Consider the following 17,811-nt stretch of genomic DNA (forward strand, 5'->3'; position numbering starts at 1 on the left):
TCGGCTTTACATGTTTTATTTGTCGGTTAAACGATTTACTTAAACTTTGCTTTCATATTTTCGTATAGTTCGTCTTAACAATTATCGAAACTCTTATCATGATTTAAAAATATCGCGTCGCCGCATGGTTTTATATCAACGTTTCAACGTTTAATACCTCGCCTTTAAAATGTTTATTTGGCTTACTAATTTATGTTTACGAATTTGTGTTGGTATACGCTGATACTAATCGAATTTGTGTGGATGGCTGCTGTAACGTGTCGGTTTTTTTGGTTCTACATATGATAATTTGTTGTATTGACATTGACGGGTTTATTTCTTTTGTTTAGTTTCGATGTCGTAACTTGATACAGATTAACTTCGCGCTGACTTGCAACGAGTTTATAGTTTAACGTTTTTACTTATGTTTTTTCGTTAGATTTAACGGTCCCGTCCCGAAGAGCGGATCTTAAATCCTATTTTATAGTTAATAATAACATTCACATAACATATATATTAATACCAAAATATAATAACATTTACAATATATAATAATAAATTTACATTAATATATAAAATTAACCAAAATACATAAATAACATTCACATAACTAACTCCTAGCATCCGATTCCATATCAGAATCTACATCGGAGTCTGGAGTCCTGCCATCAGATTCCGTATCCGAATCTACATCCGGATTATCTTCTGGAGTATGAGAGGGCATGATCCTCTCCCACATGTCGTCCGATGTGTAGGTGGAGTCCCTAAGCCTATGGAGGCGAAGGTTCACCTGAGAATGGAATGCCCCATAAACGGACACCGCCTTGAAGTGCTCCAAGTCGTTCAACTCGATGTACGCCACCTCGATTCCCGGCACTACCATTTCAGTGCTGAAATAATCAAGAGTCGTGTACCCAAGCCACCTAACCATTCGGTTAAGTTGTTGGTACATGAAGGTTTGAGGGTTGACATAGTCAATATACCTCACCCTTTGATTCCTCTGGACGGCGCCGGAAAAAAGTGGAATCGTATCATGAAGAATGTGGGGTCGTAGTAGATGGGGCTTGAGCACCCGGTGCACGTTCAAGCCAAGCTGCAGCCATTATCGGAAATTATAATCGGAAGAAATGTGGATTGTGATTGTGATAGTGGATTCTGATTATGGATTGTGATTGTGATAGTGGATTCTGATTATGGATTGTGATTGTGACCGGTATTTAAGACCATCGGAAAGCGCCGGTACATCTCCCTGACAATTTGAATTTGGCGGCACAAGAAACTGTAAAGGCAATGATGACGTCGTCACTCGTCAAATCAACGTGTGGCCATTAATGACGATTGGACACGCTTAAAAATATTATAGTGTGACCATTTATCACTTATAGCCACACATAATAAGTGTATCCGTGACAATAAAAAACTTACAAAAAATAAAACTAAGATATTCTTTGGTCACACAACCTCAAATAAGTGGCCATTAATTACATTTGGACACACTAAAACATCCTTTAAGTGTGACAATTTATAACTTATAGCAACACATAATAACTGTATATGTGACAATAAAAAACTTATAAAAAACAAAACTAAGATACTCTTTAGTCACACAACCTCGAATACGTGGCCATTAATTACATTTGGACACACTAAAACATCCTTTAAGTGTGACAATTTATAACTTATAGCCACACATAATAAGTGTATCCGTGACAATAAAAAACTTATAAAAAGCAAAACTAAGATACTCTTTGGTCACACAACCTCGTATAAGTGGTCATTAATTACATTTGGACACACAAAAACATCCTTTAAGTGTGACAATTTATAACTTATAGCCACACACAATAAGTGTATCCGTGACAATAAAAAACTTATAAAAAGCAAAACTAAGATACTCTTTGGTCACACAACCTAGTATAAGTGGCCATTAATAACATTTAGACACACTTAAAAGTATTTTAGTGTGACCATTTATTACTTATAGCCACACATAATATGTGTATCCATGACAATAAAAAACTTTTGAAAAATTAAAGTAAACTACTCTTTGGTCACACAACATCGTGCAAGTGGCCATATATTTTAAGCGTTTTAGCCACATAACTAATAAATACAATGGTTGTTCGTCATATTTCGCCACTTTATTAATAATGTGGCTAGAAAATGTGACATTAGGTCACACAACATAATATAAGTGGCTATATCTTTTACCTTTTAGACACATCTCTTATCAATACAGTAGCCGTTTGTCAAATTTGGCCACACTTTTAAAACATGTGGCTAGTTAAATGTCACAGTTTGTGGCTAATGCATGTGTTTTTGGTCACATGTATCAAAGATCAAACAAACTATGACTGTAGGTCACATTTCGCCACACGTTTTTATAACGTGGCTAGTTTTTGTCACAGTTTTTTTCAAAGAGTGGCGAAAAGTACCTGACTAGGTATACAATGGTCACGTGAAGAATAATATGCGTGGCCAAAACATTCTGGAAGGTTTTCCAACATGGTCAAAGACCTTTTAGCCACACAGTTAAGCCGAAGTGTGGCAAATCGCCCAAACCACATATGTGGCCGAAGGTCGATATTCACGTAGTGGAAAGCACTATGAGAAAAGAAAAACTCATATACCCTTAAGCAACACAAACACGGGTTCGGCTTCAACAAAGGGTTCAACAAGAAAACGTCAGAAAGGACTGAACCTCGGTACACCTACAACATATTTCACTACTCATGTGATTTAACTACAAATTATACATTTTGTTTTTATTAACAAAAATAATAGTGTTGGTTCTCAGCAACACCCAGATCCACCGGCAACACAACTAAAGAAGAGGAAACAACATTGCATGTATTGATGCATCACCCGCACTCATAACCATCATACCGGTCTGCCCAACTAAAGACAACGACTGGAATGATGCATGGTGGGTAACCAATTTGGACCGTCATCCATGACTTTCAAGCTTACGAGACCAGCAGATCCTTTTTTGAGATAATTATGGAATTATTAATGTTTAGTATCTACTTCGCCGTTACAATTGTATAATAGACGTTATAATTAGCGCTTATATTTTCTTAAGGGTCAACATTTGAAGCATTTTTCTACCTAATACGGAATGAAGAAAAACCAATTACTTAATCACCTTTTTACAACTACGGAATGTCTTCTCATTACAATTACCACTAAAATCCGGATAACATATTATTTTCGTCAATGTTCTATAACATTTGATGGTTAACAAAATGAATAAAATGATATCAAAAGGCAAATTTATATCACCAACCTTCCATAACGTTACGATCCGAACATATTGTCATAGAATGTTACACTACATCATGTCGGTGTAATGGCTCTAAACACGACAGTAACAACAATCAATTTAATGAAAAATGCAAAAAAGAAAGGGTCGTTATATTACTTATTCACCTTTATAAAATATGGAATATTTATCCAAATACCAAACAAGCCTGTTCCAACCGACCTTCACCACGATATCACCTTTCTTCTCATTGCATTCATCCCTAATATTTAGTTACTCATGTTCGCACCGATAAATCATTACAAACCATATCAAACACTACAAACCAATACAGGGGATAATTTGAATGAACTCGCGACAACGCGCGGGTACTTTTGCTAGTTATACCTAAAATCCCAATTATTTGCATGTATTACGAATCAGTGGTTACCGGAATTAAGATGCGGTGGTGGCCGGAGAACGTTCTGCAGGCAGCTAGGTCGTTGGAATTGAGCGGCATCAAGAAAGGGTTGCGGTTGGAATAAGCAGGTGAGCGGCGGCGGCGTACAGTGGTTGCGACGGCATCGGAGCAAATCGGAGGGAGAGAGACAACAGATTTGGGAGAGAAGTTATGGCGGGGAAATCGTGTGGAGGAAAGAGAGAGATCAAACAAATGAATTTGGAAGAGAGATAATGGGATTTTAGTGTTAATTTGGGGGAGACGCGCTGGGGAAATAACCCCGCCTATTTTTTTCACTACGTCGCCGCTATTAATCGTGTCGCCACTAAAGGTGTCACCACTAATGGAGAGATTTCTTGTAGTGAGGTAACAAAACCTACTGGCCCAATCTAGCCCCTATAAAAATTAGTCATGATTTACAGAACTAATAAATATTTAAAAATACAAAAAATTGAAATAGATCAATTGCATAATTTCTTCAAATAAGTGTGTCCCACATTTAGCTTTTCTCACAGCATCTAACGATTACGACCTAGCTCCTCTAAAATGCGTTATGGTAAAATTCAACCCCTTCCATGACATGTACACTGTGTTCCAGAGTCTCATTTAACGATGGGAGGGGAAGGAAAAGAAAGGAAATATATAAAAAAATCATGTTCTAGAGATTTTGTAAGGAGGGGAGGGGAGGGGAGGGGAGGGGGGGGGGGGGGGGGGAGGGGAAAGGAGGGAAAATGCTAGAAAATTTAAGCATATTATCATCCTTCAAAATTGGAGAGATTAGGAGAGAAAATATTTGTGTCTAATTATAACTTTTATCAATTTCTAAATTACCCTTATATTTAACTCCATGTAATAATTTACTTAAAGGGTATAATAGAAAAATGAATCTTTATTTTCTTTTCCTCTTAACTCAGGAACACCTAAAATGTTTAATTTTTCTTCCTTTTATTTCCTTTTCATTAAACTCGGGAACACGAAATAAAATCACATATTTTCCTTCCCCTACCTTTCTTTCCTGTCATAATTCCCCTTCCTCCCCCTCCCCTCGTTAAATGAGACTTGGGAAAATGTCAATTTAAGGTAAAATGTTTTCTAATAGCCTATAATTTTGTGTAGAAAGATATGATTTGATCTCTCTTAATTCGGCAACTAAGTAATCTATGTTAGGGCTGTTCACCAACCGAACCGAACCGAACGCGGGCATGCTCATACTTGGTTTGGTTTGAAAGCGAACCGAGCGGATTGAATTTAAAGAAACGAGCGATATCTTTATGCTTGAACTTGGTTTGGTTTTGAAACCGAGCGGCTTGGTTCGGTTTGGTTTTGCTTGAATTCGTACAAAGTTTTCAATTTTAATTTTCTAAAACTTTAAAATATCATTAATTCAAGACTTTCAACTCTAAATTGTCTAAACTTTCACCTTTAAAATGTATAAAACTCATAGTTAACAACAAAACATATATAAAACGAGTGGCTATGGTTTAAATTTGAACTTTGAATTCAACACAAAAGAGGAAAATTTTAAAAACTTTAAAAAATAATATTCTTTTATATATATACATAAAGTTTATATATAAAACTAATAAATAAAAAATAATTCGAGCAAAACGAACCGAACCAAACCGAGCGAGGCTTTGCTCGTGCTTGGATTGCTTTTAAACCGAACCGAGCCGAACGGCTTACTTCCAAACCGAGCCGAAATCGAACAAGCATTTTTCGAACAAAATTCGAGCGAACGACGAACGAGCGACGAGCAGGGAGCAGTTTGGACAGCCCTAATATATGTCGACTAACTAGACTCATTTTACAAAATAATTTTAAGCATCCATAAAGTCAACTACACTGGTAATCAATAATTTTAAACAAGGTTAGGTATATGTCTTTATCTTTTATTCAAATATTCAAATACGAATCTTTTGTCCCCAACCCATTACAACAAACAATTGTCTTCATCCGCTCATATTAATTTATCCCAATTATTTTGAACAAGGGCCCAAGTTTGTGATTTTTTTTTCACAATAACATGGTGGCTAATTGTGAATGTGCCTAATCAATAATTTAGAACAAGGGTTTGGTATATGTCTTTCTCAATGGTAAGCACGAATCTTTTGTATGTCCCCAGCCCCCAATGTAAAGGTTTTCCAAACAATTAATCTCTTATCAGTCGGCACAAATTTCCCCAAACATAAAATATTTCATTTCATTCGATCTTTCAAGCAATGGCTTCTCCTTCAGCATCAGCTTCTGCATCACCCATTCAAAAGAGCTTCAAGTATGATGTCTTTTTAAGCTTTCGGGGTGAAGACACCCGCAAGAACTTTGTTGATCATCTTTATCATGCTCTTCACCAGAAAGGCATTATAACTTACAAAGATGATGAAAAAATCCAGAAAGGGGAAAGAATAAGTGAGCAACTCATCAGATCCATTAAAGACTCGAGATTTCACATCATTGTTTTCTCCAAGAACTATGCATCTTCATCATGGTGCTTGGATGAGCTTGTACAGATTATGGATTGTCAGAAGACGATGGAGCAGACTGCTTACCCCATATTCTTTGATGTGGAACCCACTGAAGTCCGTCACCAAAGTGGGGCATTTGGAAAAGCCTTTGCAGAACATGAAACGGGTAGTAGGAGCTTTGTTCTACCTCTCGACTATCTTTGTTCCACTCTAGCATTTTGTTGCAGCGGATCATCTTCTTCATTGAATGGTGTCATAGTGGATCCGGTAACATCTTTATCATTGAACTTGTATATGTATTATTCAGTGAACGATTTATGTTTCAGTGCAGAAGACGTTTCTTATCCAAGTGCTTTGTACTTGTGTTAAATCTTGTTAAGACTAAGAAAGCTTTGAACTTTATCAAACAGGAAAATGAAGATGATGTTGGAAGATGGAGAAATGCTCTCAAAGAAGCAGCCGGCTTGGCTGGGATGGAGTTGAAGACTACTTTTAATGGGTAATTCCTTCATCTTATATTCTTCTTTTCTTTCCTATGTAACATGTTCTTCATAGGGACATTCATGCAACCTGAATGAATCTTCTTTAATTCATAGGCATGAAGCTAAATTTATTCAACAAATTGTTCAAGAAATTTCCCTAAAGCTATATTTCACTAATTCGAGCATTGATGGGAAGTTAGTAGGCATGGAGACCCGGGTAAGGAGTGTAGTTTCATCTTTAGAAACTGGTTCCGAAGATGTTCATCTGATAGGGATCAAGGGAATAGGAGGTGGTGGAAAGTCCACTTTGGCGAGAGCTGTTTTTGATCTAACATCCGTTTGGTTTGAAGGTGTAAGCTTTGTTGAGAATGTCCGAGAAGTTTCAAAAGGCTCTTCGACTGCTTTGAAGGAACTGCAAAAGCAGGTCCTTAAAGATGTGTTAGCTGATCAAAACATTGACGTAACAAGTGTTTCTGATGGGAAAAATAAGATGAAAAGGATGATGCCTAGTAGAAAGGCTCTTGTTTTTCTAGATGATGTGGATGATATAGAGCAACTTGACGCGTTAGCTGGTGAGCTTACTTGGTTTAAGCCGGGGAGTAGAATTGTCATCACAACAAGAGATCAGCAGGTGCTCATAGCACATGGAGTGAGCATTATTCATGATGTTAATCTGTTATCAGATGAGGAAGCACTCTGCCTCTTCAGCAGGTATGCATTTAAGAAAGATATTCCAAATCAAGGGTATGAAGAGCTATCAAGTAAAGTTGTACATTATGCTGCTGGTCTTCCCTTAACAATCAAAGTTTTGGGTTCACATCTTTGTGGTAGAAGTGAGCCTGAATGGGTAGATACCATAGAAAGACTAAAAACTATCCCTGAAGATCAGACTTTGAAAAGATTAGAGATAAGCTATAATGGCCTAGAGGATGATCAGAAAGAAATCTTTCTAGATGTTGTATGCATGATGAAATATAAGAAGAAAAAAGATGCAATCAAAATACTTGACAGTTGTGGATATTATGCTAAAATTGGTTTAGGTGTTCTTGAGCAGAAATCTTTGATAACTATTTCTGATTATGGCATTTTAGGCTTCCATGACCGTATAGAAGAAATGGGCTGGGATATAGTGCGTCGTTCGCATCCTAACGAGCCTAGCAGACATAGTCGATTATGGATTACAGAGGAAATTGAAGACATATTGGTTAAGGAATTGGTAAGTTTTAAGTTTATATGAAATGTGGACAACTAGGAAATATTATTTTCTTTGACAAATTTTCACACCAGCATTTTTTTTATTATGTACAGGGCACCAAAGCAACAAGAAGTATGTATTTGAGAAGTTCCAATCTCCATCCTGTTATTATTATGAAAGGTATTAGAAAGATGGAAAAACTTAGACTACTTGATGTGCGATGCTACGCAAAAGAAGTTGATGAAGTTAGCAAATACTTACCAGATGCTTTACAATCTCTATGTTGGAGTTGCTACCCTTTTCGGTCTTTACCTGAAATGTTTCAAGCAAATAACCTTGTTTACCTTGAAATGGATGAGTGCAATATAATTGAACTCTGGGAAGGAGGAGAAAGAAAGGTAGAATAATGCATATAATGTTATATATTGTGATTACACTGATTCTCATCTATTTTTATTTTCTTATGATAGGTTTTTAATAAGCTTAAATTCCTTAACCTCAGTTATTCTTTAAAGTTAAGAACATTTGACCTTAGCATGACCCCACATCTTGAGGAGTTAAATCTTGAAGAATGTAAAGACTTTGTAGAACTCAAATTGCCCGTTGAATGCCCGAATCTCAAAATACTCAACCTCAGTCGTTCTAAGGTGAGTCACCTTAACATTGGGATGGTTCCACATCTTGAGAAATTATATCTTGAAGATTGTTCTCATCTTAAAGAAATTCATGCTCCGGTAGGATGTCTTAAAAAGCTTGTTTACTTTAGCTTAAGTGATTGCTTAAATGTTGAATATTTAAAGGTTGACAAACAACATGAGTCAGCTTCTCTTATAGATACAGTGGAAATAGGTGTAGGTTGTGAAGATGTTACAAATGATTTTATAGGGTTTTGGTTTACATGTATATATGATGAACCTAGATCCTCATGGAGTGGAAATTTAGAGAAACTTTTTGGTTTTGGTTCATGCGTTTACGAAAACCATGAGTATTTTCTAGCAACTATATGTGATTTACAACATTTAAGAGAGCTTACACTTTACCAAAGCATTCCTCAGGATCTGTGGCAGTTAGAAAGTCTAGAGAAGCTATCTTTGTGTTTTCAACAGTTTCAACATCTTCCGGATAGTATTTTTATGTTGAAAAATCTGAAATTACTTCAACTTTGGTATTGTCGGGCTCTTGAGCAGTTACCTGAGAATATATGCAGATTAGAGTGTTTAGAAGAATTAATCATATGGGATTGTGAATTATTGCTAAGTATTCCGAACAACATATGTAGGTTGAAATGTTTAAAACGTCTAGAGCTCTTCTGTTGTAAAAATATTAAGAAATTGCCAGAGGAACTTGGGAGTTTAGAATGTTTGAAAGAGTTATGGATAGAAGATACAGACATTAATCGTCTTCCGCAGAGCATTTATCAATTGAAAGGTCTGCGCATTTATGGGTCCAGGGAGCAACTTGAGTCGTATGGCTTTACATCCATTTTGGCTGAGGAAATCTTGAATCCACCATGGAAGACCAAGTGCTACGTAGAGCTGTAAATAAGCTTGTCAGCCACAACATGAGTATTTGTCTTAATCAGGTACAATTCACAATTTAACGATGTTGTTTGTTTACACTCGTGATTATGAGGCTCAATTGAATCAAATTATACATATTCACGTATTTTTTAATTCATGCACACCACCTGCTCGACTAAATGCTTGTGTAAGAAATTTTCATCTTTAAATCAAAATCGATGAAAAGACCTTGTTATGTTCTTTCATTTTCAGGCCTTATTTTTTTCTTTCTAAATCAGTATTAATCTCAATAAATACTTATGTCATGTTTGCTAAGCAGTGTTTTGAAACACGTATAAAACTTGTAAATTTATGGTTTGCAGGCCATCTTTGAGGGCCAACAATATTATTAGGAGTCTAAATTGGACTGGGAAATCTCATTGCAGGATTGACGGAGCTCTATACTATTAGCTGCAATAATACTCGTTGATGGTGCGAGAGCTAAACTCTCCGTAAGTTTATTTCTTAGAGGCTTTTATATAATTGAATGTTGGTATTTGTTATTTATTTATTTGCTTTCAGCTTCAATTTGTCTTGTGAAAAGAGATATGAGATGCTAAAGAGTCTTTTTGTATTTTGCAACTTTGTATTTTGTCATACATTCTTGTGGGGGGTTGTTCCTAATAAGTTTTGCTTATTAAGATATCTCACCGTCTACTATTGTAAAAAGAAAGAAACTTTCTGAAATGATCATATTATGTGGTTCAAGATTGTTGTTATTATGATAGTATTGATCCTCGGTTCGTATTTCATATAATTAAGTTGCTGCAGTTATTTTGTAGATATTATTGTTGTTATTATGATAATACTGATCATGTTGCTAAGCATTTATAAAATGATGAAAATACAAAGTTTAGTGCAGATGGGTTTCATAATCAAACGCCTATCGTTTGTTGTCTTGTTTTCATGGAGTGTAGTCTCTTCTATCATAACGCAAACAGGTGATCATGGCATTAAGATCCAAAACCAATTCATACCTTTCAGCTCAATTTTGACTATAATAAATTCAACACAACTCTTATGGTCAAAACTGAACACCTTTAGTCCAAATAACACTTTCCATATTTCCCGAATTACCCCTACATCTATATCCAGTTCTATTATATGCCATTTGAACCAACTATTAATCCAGGATGATTCAACTGTATACCGGATATAGGAGAAAGTCAAATACAGTCCAATAAACCAATGATGTAGAAAATGATGTAGATATTGACAACTTTATTAATCCAGGTCATTCCAGGATAAGCCAACAGTTGCAAATTCTTTTGTTGACTTCCATTTATACCTAAACTCTATACCAATATTGCATGAGACTCAACAATACAACCGATTCACCAAATTTCTCAATTATTTTCAAAATTGATCCAAATCTTTTGAAAGTTCCATATGTCATGTTTGACCAGCAAAAAGAATCCAATAAGTTTTGAGACTCAACATACTCTTGTATGGATTTTGAGACTTTGTATTTTGTCATACATTCTTGTGGGTTGTTGTTCCTAATAAGTTTTGCTTATTAAGGGATCTCACCGTTTACTATTGTAAAAAGAAAGAAACTTTCCGAAATGATCATATTGTGTGTTTCTAGATTGTTGTTGTTATTATGATAGTATTGATCCTCGGTTCTTATTTTATATTATTAAGTTGCTGCAGTTATTTTGTTGATATGATTGTTGTTATTATGATAATACTAATCATGTTGCTAAGCATTTATAAAATGATGAAAAATGTTTATATTGCAGATGTAACATGATTTCTACAATTGGTTCCTATTAATGGCTACGGCCACAAAACATTTTTTTTTGATAAATTAAGGGATTTGTATGTATATATTTACAATTAAATCATTTAATTTGATATATATAGTTGGACACTACAAAAAAAATGTCATTTAGCGGCACACATTTGTGATGCATTTTAGGGTATTTTGATCTTCAAATAAAAAGTTGACTCAGAAAGTTGGCTGGGGTTAGTGGGCTTGGTGGCCATTCTGCAGAGGTAAATGAATCTTAAGAATTTAATGGTTGTGGGCTAAAGTTATAGGTTTATTTTACTTGTTTACAGAGTCAAGATAAGTCAAACAGGACAGGTGAGCCCACACAAAGAGCTTCAGCATTGGCAGCCTTGAACTCGTCTTTTAACTCAAAAAGTACTGACTTGGGGTTCATAGCGTGCAGCTGCGGTTACAGCTTTTGTCTTTAATTCTTACTGCTAAAAAGAAAGGCTTGTCTTATGCTTCTCCAGCCGGCCCATTAGAAGCCCACCATATGAAAGTCATTGACCTGGTACTTGTTAATTTTGCATTATTAAAGATGGTGAAAGTGATTAATGAGCGCAGTGAAGTTTTCAGTTTTTATTCAAGTAACATGTTACTTTTCTTTTTATATATTTGATATTTTGACTTAATCCGAGAGTTATTAGGCATTTGGTATGTGCTTGGATTGTGATCGAGCTTTTAGTTGTGGTGATGAGATTATAATTTCTATATTTAAGAGTTTTATTTTTATTTTATATTGTTAAAAGGTGCAATAAGATCCCAAAAATTTGTGGTGAAAGCAAAAAAAATGTCACTAAAAGCTCAAAAGTTTGTAGCTGCAGACTAGAAAAGTGCAATAAGGGTCAAAGGTTTGCAGTGGCAAAGGAAAACAGTGTCACTAGTTCAAAAGTTTGTAGTGGTAGGAAAAAAAAGTGTCACTAAAAGTCCAAAGGTTGCAGTGGTAGACGAAAAAAAGTGCCACTATTTGTGATTTACAACATTTAAGAAAGCTTAAACTTCAAGGAAGTATTCCTCATGATCTGATCAGTGGCGGTTAGAATGTCTAGAGAAGCCATCTTTGGACACGCAACAGTTTCAACATCTTACGGATAGCATTTGTATGTTGACAAATCTAAAATTTCTTAAACTTGGTTATTGTTTTGCTCTTGAGAGTATATGCGAATTAGAGTGTTTAGAGTACTTAAGAATAAATTCTTGTCATTTCTTATGATAATATTAAGAAATTTCCGGAGGAACTTGGGAGTTTAGAATGTCTGAAAGAGTCATGGATAAAATACACGGGCATAAGTCGTCTTCAGGGGACCATTTATCTTTTTCTGTACTTTCCATTTATGTGGTGATTTGAACAGATCAGAACTGCTACTGGGATCTCGATATTTATTCAGTCTCTTTCGGGTAAACCTGCTAACTGCAGGAGTTTTTCTGTCTCTTTTTGGTTTTTCTGTACTTTCATTTTATGATGTGCACAATTAAATGAAAATGAAGTTGACCGAAACCTGTCATTCCATGATTTGTGTGTTGACTTTTCGTAGCATTAATCTCAATACATTCTTATATAACGTATATTGATGGTTTGCATGGCCGGCTCAATGGTAAGGATTGAAGGATGAAGGATCTCTAAAGTATCCGTAAGTTTATTTCTGAGTGGCTTTTATGTAATTTAATATTGGTATTTGTTTTATTTACTTATTTAATCTGCTTTCAGCTTCAATTTGTCATGTGAAAAGAGGTTAAGTTTTCGGTTTCCCTTGGTCCATAACCAAAACTGATTTATGCCCACATCAGTAACCAGATAGTAACTGAACTGCTGGGATTTTGGTCCGGGTCGGGTTTTTGGGTCGGTTATTAGGTCTCATTAGGGTACTGCAATTGGTAACAGCTGAAATTATATTTCCCAAATTACCCCTCCATTCATATCCGGTCCTGTTACTAGTTTAATGCCATTTGAACCAACTATTAAATCAGGTAAGTCAACAGTATGCCCCATGTCAAGTTTGACCAGAAGAAAGTCAAATAAGTCCAAACCAGCTGCTTACCATTTTGCAGATTCTTTTGTTGACTTCCATTTAGACTTAAGCTTTGACTATTGTACCAAATGACAAAATTACCCCTGCATGTATCAATATTGCATGTATTGTAAGAATCAACAATACAACTAATCTACCAAATTCCCCAATTATTGTCAAAATTGATCCAAATCTTTTAAATGTTCCGCATGTCATGTTTGACCAGCAAAACGTCAAACATGACCAAAAACTCATGTTTAACCAAAATGCTGCTATTAGTTAAGAATTCCTACAACACAAGCCATTGAATACTCATATCTTTAAACTTTGTCGTCTCAAAACCAAATATTATATTATAGAGCCCAATGACCAAAATACCCTTACTATGAAAAAGTTCAAAATTGGACATACGTACTGTGACGACCTCTAGTACAGAATTTTCAGTCTAATAGAAATCAGACAAAGATTGACTTAAAACACTAATCACAAAAATCAACCTTTGATCCTTAATAACTTCCATTATGACAATGGCTTTAATAGATTGATTTTGTGATTGTGTACCAAGATTGATCTTAAGCTGCCAGCAACAAAATAGTAGCTGAAATATTCTGACAATAAGGAACCACCAACATGTGCAGTTGACCACAAAAAAGTCTATGTTAACAAAAAAAAGTCAATTTTGGCAAAATAGCCCAAAATGACAATGACCATAGTAGTTTCCATGCTAAAATTGAGTATTTAAAAACATATATATTTTTTAGAATTATGTACTTATTTTAACCCATATATCTGAATGAGTCGAACTGGTTGACGGGTTTGGTTGATTTTAAACAGGATGGCGGATTATATAAATGGGTTGAACGAATTTAAACGGGCCGGTGAACGGGTTGACGGGTTTAGTATCTCATTTCTATTCTGATAAACCTTCTCAATATCAAACATATACCATTTCATATATTGAATGCTTAAAAGATGGCGTGTACATTAACACATAAACCCATACATTCACACCCAATAATTGCAATTCGCAATGGAAACTTTCAGTTTAACACTAACCAGAATTTTTGTAACTTTTATTTGAAGATTCATTATTTGACAATGTGCTAAAACTATTTTTATATTAATCCGTTTTCTTCAATCTTCATGTCAACTGATGGTACATATTACTCATCTTGGAAATATTTAAGAGAAGAAGACCAGGAACAGTTGAAAATGGGGCATGATGGTACAACTTCATCTTATTTATGTGATAACATGTCAACTGCTAAAAATCAAATGAGTAAAATGGTCAAAACAAGTTCCTTATTATATCACCATTGTTGCTCCGGTTTACTGTTCGAAAAAAAAGTTGTTGCTCCTGTTTATATTAACCTCTTCTCTTGTTTTTTAATGAATGTCAAGTCTACCTAAAATCAATTAAAGGGATCCGCAAATAGGTGAACAGAAAAAGGAGCTCGAAAACTGAACTGATTTTAACCCAAACCTAAGGAAATTTTAAAACCCGTTTCCAACTGACCCAAACCGGTGGATTGATTGGTTTCTTAACCTTCATTTGAAACCGCTCAAATCTGAATTGAACCGGCTAAAACCCGAACCAATCATATCTCCCCCCTCAAAAAGATCAATCAAGTCCCTGGAGCACTTTATTATAATGCAAATGCTTTTATCTAATTATCGAAAACTTCTAAATAATTTCTAAATAACAGAATAGTTGTATTTGTGTTTAAACTTTTACTAGGAAATCAAGTCAATGAAGAAGTAGTTAGCAGAGATCTGAGACTGCTTTCATTAAATATATATGTTTTTTCCCAGTTTCTTTCAACGTAAAATATATGAAATGTTTATATAGTTTAGGAGTTAGTTAGAAAATTGAACACTAAGAGGGCTATTTAACAGATTTATTTTGTGTTATTTATGTAACTAATTATATATATATATATTCCATTTTTTTCCTTTCTGTTAAAAAAGCAAACAAGGAATCTTATCTTATCTTGACCAAAAAAGTTGCCTTAACTCTCTACATGTAACTGCACATAATTTTCCACTGAAAAAGCAGCTCTGGAAGGCATCCACTTTTCCCCATTCACATTCAGTTCTTAAACTTATCCCCATCAAAATAAAGATTTCATTTTATCTGATCTGATCCTTTAAGCTTCCATTCAATGGCTTCAATATAGCTTCAAGTATGATGTCTTTTTAAGTTTTAGGGGTGAAGACACCCGTAAGGGATCATCTCTATAATGCCCTCCACCAGAAAGGCATTATAACTTATAAAAAATCCAGAAAGGATCAATGACCAGCTCATCCGATCCATTAAAGACTCGAGATTTTACATCATTGTTTTCTCCATGCATCTTCATCTTGGTGCTTACATCATTGTTTCTTTCTAATCTGATTTATGCTATAGATTTGTTCTTGTGGAATTTTGAGCAATCTAATTGAATATTCGTTAACACATAGGTACGAAGTCAAATTTATCCAACAAATTGTTCAAGAAATTTCACTAAAGCTACATTTCATTAATTCAAGCATTGATGAAAAGTTAGTAGGTATGGAGACCCGGGTAAAGCGTGTGATTTCATCTTTACAAAGTGTTTCCGACGATGTTCGCATGATAGGGATCAAGGGGATGGGAGGTGGTGGGAAGACCACTTTGGCGAGAGCTATCTTTGATTTGATATCCATTTGGTTTGAAGGTAAAAGCTTTGTTGAGAATGTCAGAGAAGTCTCAAAAGGCTCTTTGTCTGGTTTGAAGGAAATTTCTTAAAGACGTGCTAAATGATCAAAGCATTGATGTAACTAGCGTTTCTGACGGGAAATATATGATGAAAAAGATGATGTGTAGTAGAAAGGTTCTTATTGTTCTAGATGATGTGGATGATATAGACCAACTTGAGGCGTTAGCTGGTGAGCTTACATGGTTTAAGCCAGGAAGTAGAATCATCATCACAACAAGAGATAAGCAGGTGTTGTTAGCACACCGGGTGAACTTCATTCATGATGTCAGTCTATTATCAAATGAGGAAGCGGTTTGCCTATTTAGTAGGCATGCATTTGGGAGAGAGATTCCAGTTCATGGGTATGAAGAGCTATCTAGAAAAGTTGTACATTATGCTGCTGGTCTTCCCTTAACAATCAAAGTTTTGGGTTCACATCTTTGTGGTAGAAGTGATCATGTATGGAAAGATGCGATAGAAAGACTAAAAACAATCCCGTTGGATAAAACTTTGAAAAGATTGGAACTAAGCTATAACGGTCTAGAGAATGATCAGAAAGAAACATTTCTAGATGTTGTATGCATATTGAAAGGTGAAACGAAAGAAGATGCAATCAGGATACTTAAAAGTTGTGGATTTAATGCCCAAATTGGTTTAAGTGTTCTTGAGCAAAAATCTTTGATAACAATTTCAACTACATACGGTTTGGGCTTCCATGATCATATAGAAGAACTGGGCTGGAATATTGTTCGTCGTATGCACCCTAACGAGCCTAACAAACATAGTCGATTATGGATCAAAGAGGAGATAGAAGATATATTGGTTAATCAATCGGTAAGTTTCAAGTTTATATGGAAGGTGGAAAACTAGGACATTTTTATTTGTTGTGACAAATTATTATTATTATTATTATTATTATTATTATTATTATTATTATTATTATTATTATTATTATTATTGTTCTTGTTGTTGTTATTATACTTATTATTATTAGTATTATTGTTATTGTTATTATTATACGTATACTTATTAATATTATTATTATTATTTGTAGGGCACTGAAGCAACAAGAAGTATAAAACTAGGATATTCCAATCTCCATCCAGAAATTATTATGAAAGGTTTAATAAAGATGAAGGATCTTAGATTACTTGACGTGAATGGCGACGCATCAAGAAAAGTTGATGAAGGCAGACAATACTTACCAGAATCTTTACAATCTCTATGTTGGCGTGGATACCCTTTTCGGTCTTTACCTAATATGTTTCAAGCAAATAAGCTTGTCAACCTTGAATCCGTGAGAGCAAAATATCTAAACTCTGGGAAGGGGGAGAAAGAAAGGTAGTATAATGGTTGATCGGGTTGTTTTGGGCAATGCATATTGTGCTATTTTTTTGTTTTTACACTGATATTAATCCATTTTTTCCTTATGGCAGGTTTTTAGTAAGCTTAAATTCCTTAACCTTAGTAGCTCAAAGTTGAGAACCTTTGACCTTAGCATGACTCCATATCTTGAGAGATTATATCTTAAAGGATGTTCTTATCTTCAAGAAATTCACGCTCCGGTGGGATGTTTAAAAAACCTTGTCGACTTTCGGTTAAATGATTGCTTAAATTTTGAATATTTTATGGTTGACAAAAGGCACAGATCAGCAGTTCTTGATTCTATAGTTACAGTAACAATAAATGTAAGTTGCATAAATGTATGCCGGCTGCATTCTAGACTTACTTTGCCAAAGTTTTGGTTTGACTTTGAATATGATGAACCTAGATGCTGAGAAACTTCTTTCTTTTGGTCCATGCATTTGTGAAAACCTCGTGTATATTTTAGCAACAATTGGTGATTTAAAGCATTTAAGAAAGCTTACACTTAGAGGGGGTAGTCCTTGGGACGTGCAGCGGTTAGAAAGTCTAGAGAAGCAATCTTTGAAGG

At 35.0% G+C, this 17,811-nt stretch overlaps 2 protein-coding genes across 2 annotated transcripts; both read left to right on the forward strand.

Moving 5' to 3' along the window:
- The first annotated feature begins 5,757 nt into the window (after positions 1–5,757).
- LOC143589156 (disease resistance protein RPV1-like) lies at positions 5,758–9,951 on the forward strand. Its single transcript, XM_077069999.1, has 6 exons — positions 5,758–6,409; positions 6,553–6,641; positions 6,739–7,840; positions 7,933–8,217; positions 8,290–9,401; positions 9,702–9,951. Exons 1-5 carry the CDS (start codon positions 5,900–5,902, stop codon positions 9,358–9,360), a joined length of 3,057 nt encoding a protein of 1,018 aa, XP_076926114.1. The 5' UTR covers positions 5,758–5,899; the 3' UTR covers positions 9,361–9,401; positions 9,702–9,951.
- Positions 9,952–15,545: 5,594 nt separating this feature from the next.
- Positions 15,546–17,226, forward strand: LOC143589147 (TMV resistance protein N-like). The gene is made up of 2 exons (XM_077069992.1): positions 15,546–16,712; positions 16,933–17,226. Exons 1-2 carry the CDS (start codon positions 15,984–15,986, stop codon positions 17,221–17,223), a joined length of 1,020 nt encoding a protein of 339 aa, XP_076926107.1. The 5' UTR covers positions 15,546–15,983; the 3' UTR covers positions 17,224–17,226.
- Positions 17,227–17,811: the final 585 nt, after the last annotated feature.

This window comes from Bidens hawaiensis, unplaced genomic scaffold, assembly GCF_021521415.1.
Source record: "Bidens hawaiensis isolate Kalapana, Puna unplaced genomic scaffold, B.hawaiensis_p1.1 tig00001576_1, whole genome shotgun sequence".
In the NCBI taxonomy this organism is placed as follows: Eukaryota; Viridiplantae; Streptophyta; class Magnoliopsida; order Asterales; family Asteraceae; genus Bidens; species Bidens hawaiensis.

What these genes read in the sequence shown, in the direction of transcription:
- LOC143589147 (XM_077069992.1), top strand. Translation starts at nt 15,984, where the DNA reads ATGATGAAAAAGATGATGTGTAGTAGAAAGGTTCTTATTGTTCTAGAT. An exon ending in ATATATTGGTTAATCAATCG is followed by an intron (nt 16,713 to 16,932) that starts GTAAGTTTCAAG and finishes TATTATTTGTAG; the next exon opens with GGCACTGAAGCAACAAGAAG.
- LOC143589156 (XM_077069999.1), top strand. Translation starts at nt 5,900, where the DNA reads ATGGCTTCTCCTTCAGCATCAGCTTCTGCATCACCCATTCAAAAGAGC. An exon ending in TTGAAGACTACTTTTAATGG is followed by an intron (nt 6,642 to 6,738) that starts GTAATTCCTTCA and finishes TTTAATTCATAG; the next exon opens with GCATGAAGCTAAATTTATTC. An exon ending in GGGAAGGAGGAGAAAGAAAG is followed by an intron (nt 8,218 to 8,289) that starts GTAGAATAATGC and finishes TTCTTATGATAG; the next exon opens with GTTTTTAATAAGCTTAAATT.